Source organism: Miniopterus natalensis, chromosome 1 (assembly GCF_054644295.1).
Source record: "Miniopterus natalensis isolate mMinNat1 chromosome 1, mMinNat1.hap1, whole genome shotgun sequence".
NCBI lineage: Eukaryota > Metazoa > Chordata > Mammalia > Chiroptera > Miniopteridae > Miniopterus > Miniopterus natalensis.
Window position 1 is genome coordinate 98144892 of NC_142081.1, and position 21597 is coordinate 98166488.

The 21597-nt window shown below is 40.6% G+C and overlaps 1 protein-coding gene across 1 annotated transcript in view; it reads left to right on the forward strand.

Annotated features, from left to right (window-relative positions):
- The window catches only part of STOML1 (stomatin like 1), a 32988-nt gene extending 11977 nt beyond the window's left edge, over positions 1–21011 (forward strand). The window contains 6 exon segments of the mRNA XM_087815599.1: positions 19404–19509; positions 19512–19579; positions 19581–19599; positions 20083–20166; positions 20169–20291; positions 20818–21011. Coding sequence (XP_087671725.1) covers positions 19404–19509; positions 19512–19579; positions 19581–19599; positions 20083–20166; positions 20169–20291; positions 20818–21011 — 594 coding nt within the window.
- The last annotated feature ends 586 nt before the right edge of the window (positions 21012–21597 follow it).

Sequence of the window (21597 nt, forward strand, 5' to 3'; positions counted from 1 at the left end):
GGGGCACGAATTCACTCAGATGCACTCCCTCTGAGCCCCAGCACCAGGCAGCAGCTTGAAAGGAACTTGGGACATTTGGGGAGGAAACTAACCTGCCTGAAATTGGGGCGAGAGGTGGAGAGGTGGCTTTCTCCCAGGCAGAAGAGCTGGCAGAGGCCATTGCTCCTTTAGCAAGTCCTCCCCACACGCAGCTGGCAGGCAGGCACCATATTTGAATCCCCAGCAAGTGAGTCACACCTTCCGCCCCACCTTGTGATTCCTGGAGGCCCCACCCCTCCCTACCTGCAAGCTCATCCAAGCCATTTCCAGTGGCTTTTCTATGCAAGTGGCCTCTCAAGCCTCATGCTTAGGACTTTCCTAAAATCTCTCAAACAAGCAGTAGTGGGCCCCACACAGCTTCATAAGTGGCCCTAGGCCTAACACTAGTGGCAGCCTGCATTGGCTCATAGCTAGGCCTCTCCTGGACACTGCCAATCCCAGCACAAGTAGCAGCCAACTATGGTTTGCTGGGTAGTTCATGCTGGGTGGCCCTGGGCAAGGCACTGGCACAGGCTGACTTTGCACCTCCCAGGAGGTCCCAGAGATAGTGCACCTGGTGGTCAGAGTCGACCACTCTGGATTACAACCCTACCACAGCCACAAGTGACACACTCAAGGGGCACACTTGGTGAACACCAAAGCTCCACTGAAGTAAATCCTGCTCCATAGGGGTGTCTCTAGCACAACAGCTCTTTGGCTATAGCAGCAGCTGGTCCTCACAGCTGATTGTCCTGGGGGCCAATTCCTCCCAGGGACGCCAATAGCAACCAAGGCTCAACTACAATAGAACAGTGCACACAGACCACACTAGGGGAGACCTTCTAGGGGAGCACCTAGAAGGCCCAACTCAGGTGACTGGAGAGGCTGAGCCAGTGGACCCTACAGGACACCTACTACACAAAGCCACTCTACAAATTCCAGGAGAATTATGTAGCAGCTCTACCTAATACATAGAAACAAACACCTGGAAGCAGCCAAAATGTGGAGGCAAAGAAACATGTAACAAAGGAAAGAACAGAAGAAATCTCTAGAAGATGAACCAAATGAAATAGATCCAAGCAAGCTAACAGATACAGAATTCAGAATTTTGTTTATAAGGATGTTTAAGCAGACTATTAGGGAAATAACTGAGAAAATTGATAACATAATAAAGTACAAATTTGAAATGAAGACTACATGAAATGAAATGAAGAATAATTTACATGGAATCAACAGTAGAGTTGAGGATGCTGAGAATCAAATCAACAATTTGGAACATGAGGAAACAAAAAACACCCAACCAGAAGAGCAAAAGGAAAAAAGAATCCAGAAATATGAAAATAGTATAAGGAGTCTCTGGGACAACTTCAAGAGGCCCAACATTCGTAATTTGGGGTGCCAGAAGAGGAAGAAACAGACCAAGATATTGAAAACCTATTTGAAAAAGTAATTACAGAAAACTTCCCCTACCTGGGGAAAGAAATTGACTAACAAGTCCAGGAAGCACAGAGGGTCCCAAACAAGAGGAACCCAAAGAAGCCTACAGCAAGACACATCATAATTAAAATGCCAAAGGTTAAAGACAAAGAGAATCTTAAAAGCAGCAAGAGAAAAGCAGTTAGGTACCTACAAGGAAGTACCCATACGACGGTCAGCTGATTTCTCAACAGAAACTTTGCAGGCCAGAAGGGAGTGGCAAGAAATATTCAAAGTGATGAAAAACATGGAACTACAACCAAGATTGCTTTACCCAGCAAAGCTGTCATTTAGAATTGAAGGTCAAATAAAGAGCTTCACAGATAAGAAAAAGGTAAAGGAGTTCATCACCACCAGACCAGCACTACAGGAAAGTTGAAGGGTCTTCTTTAAGAAGAAGCTAATGAACAAAAGAATCTGACAAACTAAATAGATCCAAAGTCATTGACACAGGCAACAGGTGATCATATTTCAGAGGAAAGAGAGAAGGGGGGTGGAGGGTGGGAAGAGATTAACCAAAGAAGTTATATGCATGTATGCATAACCCATGGACACAGTCAATAATGGGGTGAAGGCCTGGGGAGGAGGTGGGAGCAAAGTGGAGGGGTTAAATTGGCGGGAAAATGGGATACCTGTAATACTCTCAACAAAAATAAATATAAAATAAAATAAAATAAAATAAAATAAAATAAAATAAAATAAAATAAAATAAAATAATAAAATAAAATAAAATAAAATAAAATAAAATATAAAATAATAAAATAAAATATAAAATATAAAATATAAAATAAAATTGAAGGTGAAATAAACAGCTTCTCAGACAAAAGAAGGTTAAAGGAGTTCAGTACCACCAAACCAGCATGGCAAGAAATGCAAAAAGGACTGCTCTAAGAAAATGAAGGAATAGTTAGAGGAAGGTACATCAGCATAAAGAGGGAAAATGGCCTTAAATAAGTTTATATCAATAGTAACCTTAAATGTAAACAGAATAAATGGTCCAAGCAAGAGACATAGAGTAGCTGAATGGATAAGAAAACAGTACCCAAATATCTGCTGTCTACAAGAGACAAACCTGAGAGCAAAAGATTCACACAGGCTGAAAGTGAAGGGATGAAAAAAAATATTCCAAGCAAATGGAAATGAAAAAAAAGCTGGAGTAGCAATACATATTTCTGACAAAGTAGACTACAAAATAAAAACCATAACAAAAGACAAAGAAGGTCACTACATAACACTGAGAGGATTGATCCAACAAGAGGAAATAACCCTTATAAATATAAATGCACCCAATACAGGCGCACCTAAATATATAAAAAATTTCTTGGTGCCCGGCCAGGCATGGCTCAGCGGTTGAGCATCGACCTAGGACCCAGGTGATCGGGGTTCAATTCCTGGTCAGGGTACATGCCCAGATTTCGGGCTCGATCAATGACTCATCATTGATGTTTGTATCTCTCTCTCTCCCTCTCCTTTCCTCTCTCTGAAATCAATAAAGATATATTTTTAAAAAAAATTTCTTGGTAGACTTTAAGGAGGACATTGACAGCAACACAGTTATAGGGGGGACTTTAACACCCCACTGTCATCATTGGGCAGATCACCAAAACAAAAAATCAACAGGGAAACAGAGACCTTAAGTGACACACTAGTTCTAATGGATTTGACATTTACAAAACATATCATCACAAAGCAGCAAAATACACATTCTTCCCAAGTACACATGGAACATTCTCAAAAATAGAGCACGTGTTAGGACACAAAACAAATCTCTACAAGTTCGAGAAGATTGAAATCAGATCAAGCATCTTCTCATATCACAAAGGCATGAAACTAGAAATCAACCACTATAAAAAAACCTCAAAAATATTCAAACATATGGAAGCTAAATAGCGTGTTATTAAATAAAGCATGGGTTACCAATGAGATCAAGGAAGAAATCAAAAACTTACTGGAAAAATACGAAAATATACAGACAGCAACCCAAAATCTATGGGACACAGCAAAAGCAGTCCTGAGAGGAAAGTTCATAACATTACAGGCATACCTTAAGAAACAAGAAAGAGCTCTAATAAATAATCTAACAGAACAACTAAATGTATTAGAAAGAGAACAGCAAGAAAAGCCCTGGGGAAGTAGAAGGAAGGAAATAATAAAGATCAGAGCAGAAATTAATGACATAGAAACTAAAAAAAACAACAACAAAAAAAACCCAAAAGAATCAATGAAACCAAGAGCTGGTTCTTTGAAAAGATAAGTAAGATTAATGCACCTTTAGCGAGACTCATCAAGAAACAAAGAGAGAGGACCTAAATAAATAAAATCAGAAATGAAACAGGAGATATAACAACTGACCCTAAAGAAGTACAAGGGATTATAAGAAAATACTATGAACAACTATATGCCAACAAACTCTACTACCTGGATGAAATGGACTAATTCCTAGAAACATACAATCTTCAAAGCTGAGTCAGGAAGAATAAAAAAACCTGAATAGACTGATAACAACTAATGAAATTGAAGCAGTAATCAAAAACTCCCAGCAAACAAAAGTCCAGGATCAGAGAGATATACAGGCAAGTTTTAACAAACACTCAAAGAGAATTAACACCTGTCCTCTCAAACTATTACAGAAAATTCAAGAGGAGAGAAAACTCTCAAACTTTTTTTATGAGGCCAGCATCATCTTAATCCCCAAACCAGATAAAGACACTACAAAAAAAGAGAATTACAGGCTAATATCCCTGATGAACATAGATGCTAAAATCCTCAACAAAATATTAGCAAGCCAGATCCAGCAGTACATTAAAAAGATCATACATCATGATCAAGTGAGATTTATTTCAGGGATGCAAGGCTGGTACAATATTCACAAATCAATAAATGTGGTACACCACATAAACAAAATGAAGAAAAAAACTCACATGATCATATCAATAGATGAAGAAAAAGCATTTGACAAAATCCAGCATCCATTTTTGCTAAAAACTCTCAGCAAAGTGGGGACAGAAGGAGCATAACTCAACATAATAAAGGCCATATATGACAATCTTACAGTCAACATAAATGGAATAAACTAAAATCATTTTCCTTAAAAACAAGAACAAGATAGGGTTGTCCACTTTCACCACGCTTATTTAAGATAGTACTGGAAGTCCTTGCAACAGCCATCAGACAGGAAGAAAACATAGAAGGTATCCAAATTGGAAAGTAGGAAGTAAAACTGTCATTATTTGCAGATGACATGATATAGTACATAGAAAACCCTAAGGACTCCACCAAAGTAGTACTAGATTTCATAAGTGATTCGGCAAGGCAGCTGGATACAAAATTAACATCTGAAAATCGACAGCATTTTTATACACCAACAATGAAGTCTCAGAGAGAGAAACTAAAAAGCAATAACATTTACCATTGCAACTAAATAAATAAGGTACCTAGGAATAAATTTAACCCAGGATGTAAAAGACCTGGACTTGGAAAACTACAGGACACTGAAAAAAGAAATAGAGAAAGATATAAACAAGTGGAAGCATACACCACGCTCATGGATTGGAAGAATTAATATCATTAAAATGTCCATACTACCCAAAGGGATTTATAGATTCATTGCTATTTCTATTAAAATACCAACAGCATATTTCACAGATCTACAACAAATATTCCAAAAATTTATATGGAACCAAAAAAGACCCTGAATAGCTGCAGCCACCTTGAGAAAGAAGAACAGAGTTGGAGGGATCACTTACTGGATATCAAACTATACTACAAAGCCATTGTAATCAAAACAGCCTGGTATTGGTACAACAACAGACATATAGACCAATGGAACAGAACAGAGACCCCAGAAATAGACCCAAGCCATTATGGTCAGTTAATATTTGACAAAGGAGGCAAGAGCATACAATGGAGAAAAGACAGCCTCACTCAATAAATGGTGCTGGGAAAATTGGACAGGTACATGCAAAAAAAATGAAACTAGACCACCAACTTTCACCATACACAAAAATAAACTCAAAATGGATAAAAGACTTAAATGTAAGTTGTGAAACTGTAAAAATCCTGGTAGAAAACATAGGCAGTAACATCACAAACATCCCACATAGTGGAATTTTTACTGATACATCTCCTAGGGCAAGAGAAACAAAGGAAAAAATAAACAAATGGGACTACATCAAACTAAGAAGCTTCTGCACAGCAAAAGAAAACAGCCTCAAAATACAAAGGAACCCCATGGTCTGGGAAAACATATTTGCCAAGGATGTACCTGATAAGGGGCTAATTTCCAAAGTGTACAAAGAACTCATACTACTCAACAAGAGGAAGACAAACAATTCAATTAAAAAATGGGCAAAGGACCTGAATAGACACTTCTCCAAAGAGGACATACAGATGCCAAGAGACATATGAGAAAATGCTCAACGTTACTAATCATCAGAGAGATGCAAATTAAAACCACAATGAGGTATCACTTCACACCTGTCAGAACGTCTACCATCAACAAATCAACAAAGGACATGTGCTGGCGAGGATGTGGAGAAAGGAGAACCCTAGTGCACTGCTGGTGGGAATGCAGACTGGTGCAGCCACTATGGAAAACAGTATGGAGGTTCCTCAAGAAATTAAAAATGGAGCTGCCTTTTGACCCAGTGACCCCACTTCTAGAAATATATCCTAAGAATCCTGAAACACTAATCAGAAAGAATATATGCACCCCTATGTTCATAGCAGTGCAATTTACAATATTTAAGATCTGGAAACAGCCCAAGCGCCCATCAGTAGATGAGTGGATAAAAAAGCTGTGAGACATTTACACCATGGAATACTATGCAGCTGTAAAAAAGAAGGATCTCATACCCTTTGGGACAGTATGGATGGACCTGGAGAATATTATGCTAAGCAAAATAAGCCAGGCAGAGAAAGTGAAACATCATATGATCTCACTTATATGTGGAATCTAAAGACCTTAATAAACTGATGAACAGAAATGATTCAATGACATGGAAGCATGGATCGGACTGACAAATCTCAGAGGGATGGAGGAGGGCAGGTGGGTGGAGGGGAGAGATTTACCAAGGAATTTATATGCATATATCCATAACCCAAGGACAATACAATGGTGTGGTGAAGGATTGGGGAGGGGAGTGGAAGGGGAGGAAGAGCTCAATGGGGAGAAAAAGGGACATCTGTAATATTTTAAACAAAAATAAAAAATAATAATAATAAATTTTTTAAAAAAAATTTAAAAAAAGAATAAAGTCGTAGTCCAGCCAGGCATGGCTCAGCGCATCCACCTAGCATCCAGGAGATTGCAGTTTGATTCCCAATCAGGGCACATGCCTGGGTTGTGGGCTTGATCCCCAGTCATGGTTGTGCAGGAGGCAGTGGATCAATGACAACTCTCTCATCATTGATGTTCCTACCTCTCTCTCTCCCTTTCCCTTCCTCTCTCCAAAATCAAAAAAGATATATTTTTTAAAAAATAAAAAGAATAAAATCATAAATCTAGAGAACAGAGATGTGTGCTGACCACAAGACTCAGACACTGTTTTGTCCTTGAATCACCAGATTGATCAAAAACAATAAATGACGTCTGTGGACCTCCATGGCTACACATAACTTCATTCTGTTCCCAGCCTCAACTTACCCCATTCCCCTTTATAATCCCATCCCTTCCACCATGCTGTAAGACAGGTTTTGGATGCTCGTATGCTCCCTGTCTTCTTGGTTGGCTAGCCTTCTCAATAAATGCCTTATATGATTCAGCCCTGTCTCTGTTGAATTAGACACAGCGATTGGCAGCCCGAACCTAACTTGGTTTCCTGGTAACATAAATTTGGCGACTCTGCTGGGACTCCCCTCTGAGCCTTAGATAAGTTCCTTCAGGAAGTGCCAACGAACTCTGAGTGGCTCTCTAGATGTGGGGAACTCCATGAAAGCACTTGTAGAAACTAGCAGTTGTCGAGTTATTTAACTTGGGGACTTTCCCTGGTGCCCACAAACTTTCCCAGTCACCTTCAGTGTTCTGGTTGAGCACCTGTTCTGGTCTGAAAGTCCCAGGCACTATAAACCAGAAGTGGCATATTTAAGGTACCTTCTGTTTCTGGTATTTGTGGGCCTCATTCTGGCTGATTGGTTGACTTATGCTTATGATTCTATGACTATAGAGAAAATGATCTTTTATTGCAATACTGTTTGGCCCATGTATGTTTTAGAATTTGGTGATTGGTGGCCAGTGGATCTCTTAATATTTTACTATTCTGCAGCTTGAACTATTCTGTCAATGGTTGGGGAAATGGGGGGAGGTGCACTATGTTCAAGCCTTTGTCTCTGCATAATTCTACTGAGAAAGAAAATATGGGAAATAAATATTTTAAACTTCCCAACTATTTTCTCCCAGAAGGACCAGAGCTGCACTCAGGTAGAGGAAGGGGCACTCCCCTTATGGGGGGGGGGGAGGGTACTTTTCCACTAAAGCTGCTAGAGGCCTGAGAGTTGCTACAGTCCTGGGAACAAGCTGAGGGGCCTATTATCTCCCTTCTCCCCCCACCTGTTTTCCAGCCTCCTAAAACTTGTCAAGGTCATATTATCCCTGTTACAAGTTTGCAAAGAAAATGCCTTAGGAAATAATAATTGGTTTTAAAATCTCATAAGGTTTTTCAGACATAAAAATTAGATATACCTAAAATAAAGGGTTTTTATAAGGCTTTTGAGTAATAATTTTATATATATAAACAGTTTCCCAAGGTCTTTGGTAACTTAAGACTGGAGTTTTTCTGAGTAAAATAGTAACAATTATTAAATATCTAGGTATTTTGAAATAACATGATACTAAAATATTAATTGGTCTGAGTTTACTTATTTTGGCTTCTTATTACAGAGAATCTAGAGGATAGATTTGAATCTGTAAATAAATATGTGTTGCATTTCATTTGAAATATCTTTTTTAAAAATGTGAATGTATTGCTAACCTGAGGAATATTAATTACTTACTTGTCACATAAAAATTAAGGTTTCTAAGAGTTAAAAATTCTAACTAATTGGAAAGAAATTAAATGGTTTTGGTAAAAGAAGGCATGAGGCATGGAGATGCATTTTGAAGGAAAAAAAGTTACTTGCTCTAAAGCTGGTTACTCTGAACGGGTAAGAAGTTTTGTGAAAGTTGTAGAAGGGTTGGGACACTGAAGTTTTGCTAGCCTAGGTTTGTATTTAATATCTCTTGTCACTTTGAATGAATAAATACTCTAATGCTGTTTCATAATAATAATAATAATAATAATGATATATGAACTTTTGGTCACATAAGTTTGACAACCTTCCCAAGGTTTGAATTTAATAAACTTTTTCTTGACCTAGAATTGGTTTAGGTCATACCAATAGGCCTTGGAATACCTAAAGGACATTGTTTTCCCTCTTTATGAAGGAAAAGCTTAAGATACATGGGAAGCTTTGTCATGTAAAGAAATAATAACTATATTCTATTTATACATGTTATTAAAATAGATATAAAAATCTCCAGGAGTCTTTAAATTCTGATATACTATCATTTATAACTTTGTTATTCTGGAATATTGTGTTTTGCAGAAAGGACAGAATTCCATGTCAATTGCATTATAATCAAATCCGTAATTGTGTCATTTATTTTATTTTATTATTTTATTTTATTTTTCTTCAAAATGTTACAGATGTCCCTTTTTCTCCCCATTGAGCTCTTCCTCCCCTTCCACTCCCCTCCCCAATCTTTCACCACACCATTGTATTGTCCTTGGGTTATGGATATATGCATATAAATTCCTTGGTAAATCTCTCCCCTCCACCCACCTGCCCTCCTCCATCCCTCTGAGATTTGTCAGTCCGATCCATGCTTCCATGTCATTGAATCATTTCTGTTCATCAGTTTATTAAGGTCTTTAGATTCCACATATAAGTGAGATCATATGATGTTTCACTTTCTCTGCCTGGCTTATTTTGCTTAGCATAATATTCTCCAGGTCCATCCATACTGTCCCAAAGGGTATGAGATCCTTCTTTTTTACAGCTGCATAGTATTCCATGGTGTAAATGTCTCACAGCTTTTTTATCCACTCATCTACTGATGGGCGCTTGGGCTGTTTCCAGATCTTAAATATTGTAAATTGCACTGCTATGAACATAGGGGTGCATATATTCTTTCTGATTAGTGTTTCAGGATTCTTAGGATATATTTCTAGAAGTGGGGTCACTGGGTCAAAAGGCAGCTCCATTTTTAATTTCTTGAGGAACCTCCATACTGTTTTCCATAGTGGCTGCACCAGTCTGCATTCCCACCAGCAGTGCACTAGGGTTCTCCTTTCTCCACATCCTCGCCAGCACATGTCCTTTGTTGATTTGTTGATGGTAGACGTTCTGACAGGTGTGAAGTGATACCTCATTGTGGTTTTAATTTGCATCTCTCTGATGATTAGTAACGTTGAGCATTTTCTCATATGTCTCTTGGCATCTGTATGTCCTCTTTGGAGAAGTGTCTATTCAGGTCCTTTGCCCATTTTTTAATTGAATTGTTTGTCTTCCTCTTGTTGAGTAGTATGAGTTCTTTGTACACTTTGGAAATTAGCCCCTTATCAGGTACATCCTTGGCAAATATGTTTTCCCAGACCATGGGGTTCCTTTGTATTTTGAGGCTGTTTTCTTTTGCTGTGCAGAAGCTTCTTAGTTTGATGTAGTCCCATTTGTTTATTTTTTCCTTTGTTTCTCTTGCCCTAGGAGATGTATCAGTAAAAATTCCACTATGTGGGATGTTTGTGACGTTACTGCCTATGTTTTCTACCAGGATTTTTACAGTTTCACAACTTACATTTAAGTCTTTTATCCATTTTGAGTTTATTTTTGTGTATGGTGAAAGTTGGTGGTCTAGTTTCATTTTTTTTGCATGTACCTGTCCAATTTTCCCAGCACCATTTATTGAGTGAGGCTGTCTTTTCTCCATTGTATGCTCTTGCCTCCTTTGTCAAATATTAACTGACCATAATGGCTTGGGTCTATTTCTGGGGTCTCTGTTCTGTTCCATTGGTCTATATGTCTGTTGTTGTACCAATACCAGGCTGTTTTGATTACAATGGCTTTGTAGTATAGTTTGATATCCAGTAAGTGATCCCTCCAACTCTGTTCTTCTTTCTCAAGGTGGCTGCAGCTATTCAGGGTCTTTTTTGGTTCCATATAAATTTTTGGAATATTTGTTGTAGATCTGTGAAATATGCTGTTGGTATTTTAATAGAAATAGCAATGAATCTATAAATCCCTTTGGGTAGTATGGACATTTTAATGATATTAATTCTTCCAATCCATGAGCGTGGTGTATGCTTCCACTTGTTTTTATCTTTCTCTATTTCTTTTTTCAGTGTCCTGTAGTTTTCCAAGTCCAGGTCTTTTACATCCTGGGTTAAATTTATTCCTAGGTACCTTATTTATTTAGTTGCAATGGTAAATGTTATTGCTTTTTAGTTTCTCTCTCTGAGACTTCATTGTTGGTGTATAAAAATGCTGTCGATTTTCAGATGTTAATTTTGTATCCAGCTGCCTTGCCGAATCACTTATGAAATCTAGTACTACTTTGGTGGAGTCCTTAGGGTTTTCTATGTACTATATCATGTCATCTGCAAATAATGACAGTTTTACTTCCTACTTTCCAATTTGGATACCTTCTATGTTTTCTTCCTGTCTGATGGCTGTTGCAAGGACTTCCAGTACTATCTTAAATAAGCGTGGTGAAAGTGGACAACCCTATCTTGTTCTTGTTTTTAAGGAAAATGATTTTAGTTTATTCCATTTATGTTGACTGTAAGATTGTCATATATGGCCTTTATTATGTTGAGTTATGCTCCTTCTGTCCCCACTTTGCTGAGAGTTTTTAGCAAAAATGGATGCTGGATTTTGTCAAATGCTTTTTCTTCATCTATTGATATGATCATGTGAGTTTTGTCTTCCCATTTGTTTATATGATGTATCACATTTATTGGTTTGCAAATATTGTACCAGCTTTGCATCCCTGAAATAAATCTCACTTGGTCATGATGTATGATCTTTTTAATATACTGCTGGATCTGGTTTGCTAATATTTTGTTGAGGATTTTAGCATCTATGTTCATCAGGGATATTGCCCTGTAATTCTCTTTCTTTGTAGTGTCTTTATCTGGTTTTGGAATTAGAATAACGCTGACCTCATCAAAAAAGCTTGGAAGTGTTCCTCCCTCTTGGATTTTTTGGAACAGTGTGAGGAGAATAGGTGTTAGTTGTTCTTTGAATGTTTGGTAAAACTCCCCTGTGAAGCCGTCTGCACCAGGGCTTTTTGTGAGCTGTTTTTTTTTTTTTTTTTTTTTTGATCACTACTTCAACTTCATCTGCAGTTATTGGCCTTTTTAGATTTTCTGACTCTTCCTGATTGAGTTTTGGAAGGTTGTATTTTTTTAGGAATTTGTGCATTTCATCCAGGTTGTCCAGCTTGGTGGCATATAGTTTTTCACAGTATTTTCTTACAATCCTTTGCATTTCTGTTGGGTCAGTTGTTAATTCACCTCTTTCGCTTCTAATTTTCTTTATTTGGGTCCTCTCTGTTTCCTGATAAGTCTGGCTAAAGGTTCATCAATCTTTATCTTATCAAAGAACAAGCTCTTGGTTTCCTTGATCTTTTGTTATTTTAGTCTTTGTGTCATTTATTTCTTTTCTGATCTTTATTATTTCCTTTCTTCTACTTACTCTGGGCTTTTCTTGTTCTCTTTCTCAGTTTTTTTAGTTATATGGGTAGAGAGTCTATTAGAAGTTTTTCTTGTTTTTTTGAGGTAGGCTTGTAGTCCTATGAACTTTACTCTCAGGATTGTTTTCATTGTGTCTCATAGATTTGGAGTTGTTGTGTCATTTCTTTCCTGGAAGTTTTTGATTTCTTTCTTCATATCTTTGTTGACCTATTCATTGTTTAGAAACATGCTATTTAGCCTCCATGTGTGTGAATGTTTTTTAGTGTTTTTATTGTAGTTGATTTCTAATTTCATACCATTGTGCTCTGAGAAGATGCTTGATATGATTTCAATCTTCTTGAACTTGAAGAGACTTGTTTTGTGCCCTAACACGTCATCTATCTTTGAGAATGTCTCCTGTGCACTTGAGAAGAATGTATATTCTTAGATTTGTGGTAGAATGTTCTGTAAATGTCAATTAAATTAATCTGATCTACTGTGTCATTTAGGGTCACTGTTTCGTTGTTGATTTTTTGTCTAGAATACCTATCCGGTGAAGTCAGTGGGGTGTTAAAATCCCCTGCTATTACTGTATTGCTATTGATCTCTCCCTTAAAGTCTTCTAGAAGTTTTTAAAAGTAAATTTAGGTGCTCCTATATTGGGTGCATATATGTTTATCAGGGTTATCCTCTTTTTGGATTGATCCCTTTAATATTATATAGTGACCTTTCTTGCCTCTTGTTATGGTCTTCATTTTGAAGCCTGTTTTGTCCATTATGAGTATTGCTACCCCAGTCTTTTTTCATTTCCTTTTGCATGGAAAATTTTTTTCTATCCCTTCACTTTCATCCATTGTGAGTCTTTTGTTTTGAGATGGGCCTCTTGTAGACAGCATATATTTGAGTCATGTTTTCTTATCCATTCAGCCACTTTATGTCCTTTTATTGGATCATTTAATCCATTTACATTTAAGGTTATTATTGATAGATACTTATCTATTGCCATTTTAATTCTTTATGCCTATGTTTCTCTCTCTCTCTCTCTCTCTCTCTCTCTCTCTCTCTCTCCCTCTCTCTCTCTCTCTCTCTACTTCTAATTACAGCAGTTCTATTAACATTTCCTGCAATGCTCCTTTGGCCTTTTTTTGGTCTGGTAAACTCTTTATTTCACCACTTATTTTGAATGAAAGTTTTGCTGGATCGAATAGTCTTGGTTTCAGATCCTTGCTTTGTACTACCTTGAATACTTCCTGCCATTCCCTTCTGGCCTGTAGAGTTTCTGATGAGAGGTCAGCTGACAACATTATGAGAGCTCCTTTAAAGGTAACAGATTGCTTTTCTCTTGCTGCCTTTAAGATTCTCTCTTTGTTGTGAGTTCTTGGCATTTTAGTGATGATGTGTCTGTGCATGGTCCTCTTTGGATTCTTCTTGCTTGGGATTCCCTGCACATCCTGAACTTGTGTGACTGTTTCCTTCATCAGGTTAGGGAACTTTTCTGCCTTTATTTCTTCAAACAGGTTTTCTAATCCTTGCTTACTTTCAACACCTTCTGGTACCCCTATAATGCAAATATTGTTATGTTTCATGTTGTCTCACAGCTCCCTTAAACTGTCTCCCTGTTTTTTAATTGTTTTTTCTTTTTGGATCTCTGATTGAGTAATTTTTTTAACCCTGTTTTCTAATTCACTGATCCAATTCTCAGCTTCCTCTAATCTGCTGTTTATCCCTTTCAATGTATTTTTTATTTCTGCTATGTCATTCTTAATTTCCTTCATAGTTTCCATATATTTTGTCATGCTGTTGAGCATCCTTACAATCAGTATTCTGAACTCTATATCTGAGAGATTGCTTATCTCCATTTCATGTAGCTCTTTTTCAGGAGACTTCTCTTGTTCTTTCACTTGGGGCTTGTCTTTTTGTGTCCCCATTTTGGCTACCTTTTTGGATTTGTTTTTATGTATTATGTAGGCCTCCTAGGACTCTTATCCTTTTTGGAGGGTCTCTGGTGCTTGCCAACGTCAGACACAGTTTGTGACTAGCCCTAAGTACCCTGTTTGGAGCTATCAACAACCCTCAGCTTGAGGTCTCTTCTGCTGGGGCTGGGTTCATTTGGACAGGACCAAGATGCACACCAAAGTCTGCATTTTCAAGGCCTGGGTCCCGAAACAGATTAAGCAGAGGCTCAAAGCACTCTGAGGCCTGCCTCTCCTGCAGGCTGATTAATCTGATTCTTTTAATGAGTCTCAGGCTGTAGAAACTCTACAGGGTGGGGTTGCTGATTGTTATCTGTTTCTTAATGATCCTGAGGCTATACAAACTCCTCTGGGTAGGGGGCGAGGTTTTCCAGCAGGTTGGGGCAATTGCATCCTCCCTTCAGGCAAAAGCATCATATTGTCTCCTGAGAAAGATGTCCTCTGCAGTATGGGGTAATGACTGCACAGGAATCCAGATGGGTGCCTTCTGATCTCAATCTCCAAAGCACACAATTCTAGATTCTCCTCACACAGCTCAAGTCCACTCTGCCCTCCCTCTGCTGGAGCCCAAAGTAAGTGGCTGCACAGGAAACTATATGCATTGTCTCTTTAAGAGGGTGCCTTAATTTCCAGCCATTTCTCTTTGGCCTGTCGCTCCTTGGCTGACAGAAACCTGGCTTTTCACAGCCAGATGTTATGTGGGCACCTTTTTCAGTTCTGGTGATCTGGGCTGGGAAACCTAGCCTGGAGTTTAGGCCCCAGAGTCCTCATTAGGAACCCCCCACAGCTGAGATATCCTTCCAGACCTTCAGATGCTGCCTATGGGAGCCCAGCCAGCCCTCTCTTGCCTCCACACTTTCTACCAGTCTCTATGTGGCCCTCATTTCCCCCACTTGGTTAGGAGGGTGCTCTCCAGCTCGTTTTCAGTTGCAATTGATTATTCAGGATGGTTTTTGTATATTTTAGGTATAATTCTAGTTTGGTCTTGTGAGAATGTCAGTGTAGCTTCCACTCAATTTGCCGCCATCTTTAATCTTTCTCTAGTTTCTTTAGGTGGATGGTTAGATTTTTCTTGTTTCTTGAGGTTTTTCTTGTTTCTTGAAGTAGGCCTGTATTGCTATCCATTTTCCTCTTAGAACTGCTTTGGCTGCATCCCATAGATTTGGGGTTATTGTGTTTTCATTTTTATTTGTCTCAAGATATCTTTTGATTTATTCCTTGATCTTGTTAGTGCATTTATTGTATAGTATCATGTTATTTAGCCTTCATCTGTTTGTGTATTTTTTAGCTTTCTTCTTCTAATTGATTTTCTAGTTTCATACCATTGTGTTTGGAGAAAATGCTTGATATGATTTAAGTCTTATTGAATTTATTGAGAGTTGTCTTGTTGCCCAGCATGTGGTTTGTCCTTGAAAATGTTTCATGTGTGCTGGAAAAAAGTGTATATCTGTTGCTTTGGGGTGGAATGTTCTTAAAATATCTATTAAGTACATTTGGTCTAATGTATCATATAAGGCTGCTATTTCCTTGTTGGTTTTCTGTCTGGAAGATCTATCCACTGATGTCAATGAAGTATTAAATTCCCCTATGATGACTATACTACTGTAGATCTTTCTCTTTATGCCGGTCAGTATTTGCTTTATATATTTAGATGCTCCCACATTGGGTGTTTACAAAGGTTATATCCTCTGTTGGACTGATCCCGTTATCATTATGAAATGTCTTTCTTAGTCTCTTGATATAGCCTTTGTTTTAAAGTCTATTTTGTCAACTATAACTATATCCACCACAACTTTTTTGGTTGTTGTTACCATTTGCATGAAATATCTCTTTTCATCCCTTTACTTTCAGTCTGTGTGTGTCTTTCTATCTGAAGTGGATCTCTTATAGGCAGCATATGCATGGGTCTTATTTTCTTATCCATTCAGCCACCTATGTCTTTTGATTGGATCATTTAATCAATTTACATTTAAAGTAATTATTGATAGGTATGTAGTTATTGCCATTTTATTATTCATACCTTTTATCTCTTTTTTCTTCTTAAAGAATTCCTTTTAACCTTTCTTATAATACTACTGGTTTAGTGGTGATGAAATCCTTTAGCTTTTTCTTGTCTTGGAAGCTCTTTGGCTCTCCTTTGATTCTAAATGATAGTCTTGCTGGGTAGAATAATCTTGGTTGTATTCACTTGCTGTTATTCACTTTGTCTATTTTGTTAATCCCTTCTGGCCTACAAAGTTTCTGTTGAGAAATCAGCTGACAATCTTATGGGTGCTCCCTTGTAGGAACCTTTCTCTTGCTGCTTTGATGATTCTCTGTCTTTTACCTTTGGCATTTTAATTAGATTTGTCTTGGTGTGGGCCTGTTTGTGATCATCTTGTTTGGATATGTGTGTCTATTTCCTTTGCCAGGTTAGGAAAATTTTCAGTTATTATTTCTTCAAATAGGTTTTCAATGCCTTACTCTTTCTCTTTTCTTTCTGGTACCCCTATGATGCAAATGTTTTTATGCTTGTTGTTGTCCCAGAGGTCCTTTAAACTATATTCATTAAAAAAATTTTTTTTCTTTTTGCTGTTCCAATTTGGTGTTTTCAAGTACCTTGTCTTCCAAATCGTTGGTTCCATCCTCTGCTTTATCTAATCTGCTATTGATTTTAATATATTCTTCATTTCTGACTGGTACTCTTTTTTTTTCGTTTCTATCTCTTTCTGTAAGTTCTCACTGAGTTTGCCTATTCTTCCCTAAGTTCATTTCCAGTGCTCAGTCTTACACAACTCAGATAACAAGTTGATAATTTTTATTCATGGAACCACATTCCATTTTAATTTATGTTTATTAAGAGAAAATTGTTCTCAACCTGTTGCACTGGACTTTGGTGCACAAAGTTTGGGAGGAGTCAGTTTCATACCAGGTTGTTAGAGCCAATTAGGGCCCATTGCCCAGACTGAGTTGGCCACTGGTAAAGTGGGGTCAGTGCCTCTAGTTAAAATGAAATCTCAGGAAAGGTAGCACAACTCCCTAAGCCCTGGTTCAGGCATACATTTTTCATTCTCAATCCCCTTTTTGCCTACATTTCATCTGGAGGGAATGAACACTCCCCACCTCTTACTTGCCAGACTCTCCTTAGCTGCTCCAGGCCAGAAACTTTACCCCTCACTGCCTTGATCCAGCCTCGCACCCTCACCCATTACTCTGCAGCAGGCCTTGCCTCCTAAGCCTCAGGAGAAAAAACTCTAGGACAAGACCTCTTTCATCTTCCTCCAGCATCACCCTTCAAATTCATTAACATCTTTGCTATTTTTTATTTAAATCCTCACTTGAGGATGTTTCCATTGATTTTAGAGAGAGGAAGAGAGAGGGTGGGAGGGAGGAAAGGAGAAAGAGAGAGAGAGGAGAGAGATGTGTGAGAGAAACATTGATCAGTTGCCTCCCGTACACATCACGACTGGGGATCGAACCTGAAATCTTGGTATGTTTCCTGACTGGGAATCAAACCCACGATTCGATTTCGGTGTATGGGATGATGCTCCAACCAAGCTGAGCCATACTGGCCTGGGCTATGCTATTTTTCCTGCCTCATTGGAAGCATCCCCTTCCTCTGTCTGAGACCCATTCTTGTACCAACAGTGCTCTGGGCCCAGGACCTGGCTCCCTTTATCCAACCATCCTCTCTTCTTAGATCTTTTTTTTTTTTTTAATATCTTTATTGATTTCAGAGAGAGGAAAGGAGAGAGAGAGAGAGATAGAAACATCAATGATGAGAAAGCCATCGATTGAACCCGCAACCTGGGCATGTGCCCTGACCAGGAATCGAACCTCGATTGCCTGGATCCTAGGTCAACGCTCAACCGCTGAGCCACGCCTGGCCGGGCCATCCTCTCTTCTTGCCTTTCTGCCTCTCTCCCCTTTCCTTCCTTTCCTCCTGTCCTTAGTCTAGGTTTCCCACAGGCTCCTAAGACATCACAGTGAAATCCCTCTTGCTAATGCAGAGGCTACTTTTCAGTCCTTCCCCTACTTCACCTGGTGGCAGCTTTTGACTTTGTGCACACATCTTTCTCCTACTCTAGATCAATCGTTGCTTCCCTGGGATTCCATTACTCTGCACTCCGGCTTTCTTTTTTCCTTCCTTGTCACCCTTGTTACCCCTTATTGTACTGCACTTCAGTTTCCAGGTTTCTGTCAATGGCCTCTTTTCATCTATGAACTCCTTGGTAGAGCTCATTTACCTGGGGCTTTTGCTACCTCTGGACACTAATTATTTACACCACTCTACTCCAGCCCCACTCTCTCCTGCACCCTGGACCCATTTATCCAACTGCATATTGGACATTTGGCTGTACCATACACACCTCAATCTTAATGTATTAAAAAGAAGTTATCATCTCTCCCCTATCACCCCCAATTCTGCATTGTCTGCTGTGTGCCCTTCTAGGTGAACACCCACACCCATGATCCACACCAGAAACCTGGCTATCTGACTTCTCCTCACTGCCTTCTCTGTCATCACACATCTGAGCAGCTGACTAGCCTAGTGGTTCTCTTTCTCTAGTGTCTTGCTGTAGCTTCATATAGTTTACAGAATTGTGATTCTCACTTGGCTCCATGGCCGCCTGTCTGCCTGACACCAGATCCACATAATTTCTGTTGGCAATTTGAAACAACATCCTACTTGGTCTCTGTGCCTCCACCCTCAGCCCCCCCCCCCCCCCCCCACTGTCCATATGGCAGCCAAGAGACTCTTTCCAACAAGCAAGTCTGCTGTCAAATCCCTGCTAAACTCCTCTCTGGGGCTCCTTGTGCCTCAGAATAAATCCAGGTGAGCAGGAGCAACCACCTCTGACCCTCAGCTGTCTCTAGTCTCCCAGGCCATACTTGGTGTCTAACTAAAGGGAACTGTGGTTACTTGCAATTCCAGAACATTTCAGGTTCTGTCTGGGCTTGTGCACATGCTGTTCCCATTTCCTGGAAGGGTGCTCCTTTCCTTGATGCCTCTTAACCTGGATAATTCAATGCCCCATGTCCTCCCTGGTTCTCTCCTGGTTGCTTACTGCCAGCAGCCCACAGCATTGTTGTATTGTCCAATGCCCACATTCCCAGGGGGAAACTTGTCAAGGGTGGGTATGGTGCCTCCTGTGCCACCATGTTTATGTGTGGCTATACCAGCCTACCCAAAGAAGGCGCTCCAAGAAGGTGTGCTGAATGAGTTTCATTTCTCCCCACACTCCTCCAGCTGGAGATCAATGATGTGACCAGGCTCTGGGGGCTCAAGGTGGACTGTGTGGAGCTGGCAGTGGAGTCCATGCTGCAGCCACCCCAGAACAGCCCCGCGGGCCCGGCCAGGACAGTCCCCTCCAGCAGCTGGTTCTCCACTTCCTGGGGAGGGGCATGTCCTCAATGGCAGAAGGTAACCCTGCCCCCAGGGCTAGGTGAGGAACTTCCAGAAAATAGTGGGGGGAAGGCTCAGCAGAGCACTCAGCTTGGTGTCCAGCACAGGCTGAGCTTTGCTACTTGCTCCCTTAACCAAAGCACCTTTGTGCAGTCCATACCCTGCCCGTCTTTCAGGTCACTCTGATTCCAAAGCTGATTAGAACTAAGCTAGTGGGAAGAGCCCAGGTGTCTCTAAGTGCAGGGAGGCTTTGGGAACCTCCATGGTGGGAAGCAACAGCATCCAGAAAAGAGATTTACATTCAAGGCTGGAGTAGCTTAGAAATGGGGTTTGGGAGTTAAGGATGAAAACTCAAGAGTAGCTTCTTAGCAGAGTAGGAAGTTGAACACAGACCTGAATGGGATGTAAGATGGAATTGCTGCCAAGGTATGGAGGCCACAGTGACCCTGACCTTGGCAGCATATTGACCTTCCCTCTCTGCCTCCCTCCCCAACCCTGTGGGCTACCTCCACCCCACCATCAGACACCTTGGAGATGGTGAGCAAAGTCAAGCTGCCTGCCCCTCATGTTGGTGATGGGCCCAGCTTGAAGCAGCCTGTGGCAGAGGGGTGCTGACTGCTCTGCAGCTCTACCTGTCTGAGACCCTGGTCAGCCAAGTAGGGGTCTGCTACCAGTTCAGAGTCGTCCTGCCCAGTGACACCCAGAGCATCTACTTCTAGGACCTCACTACAGGCGCAACTGCCCTCCTTGCCCTCTCTTTCCCACCAAGGTTGCTTGTAGCTCCTGCCCCCCACCCCAGGTCCTCTTTTAGACTACCCCTGCTCCTGCCAAGAGTTTAGAGTGAATCCATAGCAGTCGGGGACTCATATACCATTTGCAGAGAGTGATTATCTAAGCCTTTGTCTTCTTGTCCTGTCCTCATCACCAGGATGACTCAGATAGCCAAGCTTCCTGTACCAAGAACCCTGCACACACTGCAGGCTTACTGTGTGCCAGGCTCTGTGCTGAGCACTTTTCAGGCATTATCTCACCTACTTTTCACCATGAATCTATGATTTAGGGAATATCACATCCCCATTTCCCCAGTTTGGAAACTGAGGCTCTGAGAAGTTACATAGCCAATACGACTTCAGCCCAGGATATTAGAGTCTGAATGCTTAACCACTACTCTACTCCTCCCAGTGGAACATGCTAATCCCCTTTTCCCCCACCGCATAGTTATCCCCCTACTCATGCTTGGTTTTCTTTCTCCTCACAGGGCAGGGGAGGGCGGGACGTGGGGTGTCTGATGGCATCCCTGACTTGGTGGTGGAGATGACCGAGGCAGACCTACAGGCCCTGTTGTGCAAGGAACTGCAGCCCCTGGGAACCTACATGAGCGGGCAGATGAAGGTGATGGGCAACCTAGCAATGGCCATGAAGCTGGAGGCTGTCCTCAGGGCCCTGAAGTAGTAGTCTTGGCTGACCATCCACAGCCCAGCCCAAGCCTGGCACCAAGCCAGGAGGTCATCTTGGAGGAAGAAGCATTGGTGCTACACCTTATATTATTGAGGCCCTGAGAAGTTTCAGGCCCAGCCAGCAGCCAGTGAATAGAGTCTGGGCGACACTGGAGGCTGGGCCAGGCTGAGTCAGTCTGCCCTGCCCTTCTGACCTACAGTGGTTCTCTGGACAAACCTTTGCCCATCCCAATCCCCTAAAGTGGGTACAGAGCACCGTGATAGCAGACCCATGCCTGCTCTGTGATGCTGGCTAGTTGGCTGGAGAGGCAGAGCCTAAAGAAACAGCCTGACAATATCTGGTTTGGTCCTAGTATGAGGGAACAAAGCATGTGGCTCAGGCTCCCAGCTCCAGAGTGTGTATATGTGTGTTTGGGGCTGGGTGTGGGGATTAGAGAGGTTGGGGGATGTAGAGGGAGGTGACCATCAAAGAGATGTCATTGCCAGAGGGATCTGGGGATTAGGTAGGGCCCACCTTCCAGATTTCAAGTTAGATCCAGGTTAGGGGTGGGGGGGTGGGAAAGAGTGGGGCCTGTTCTTCC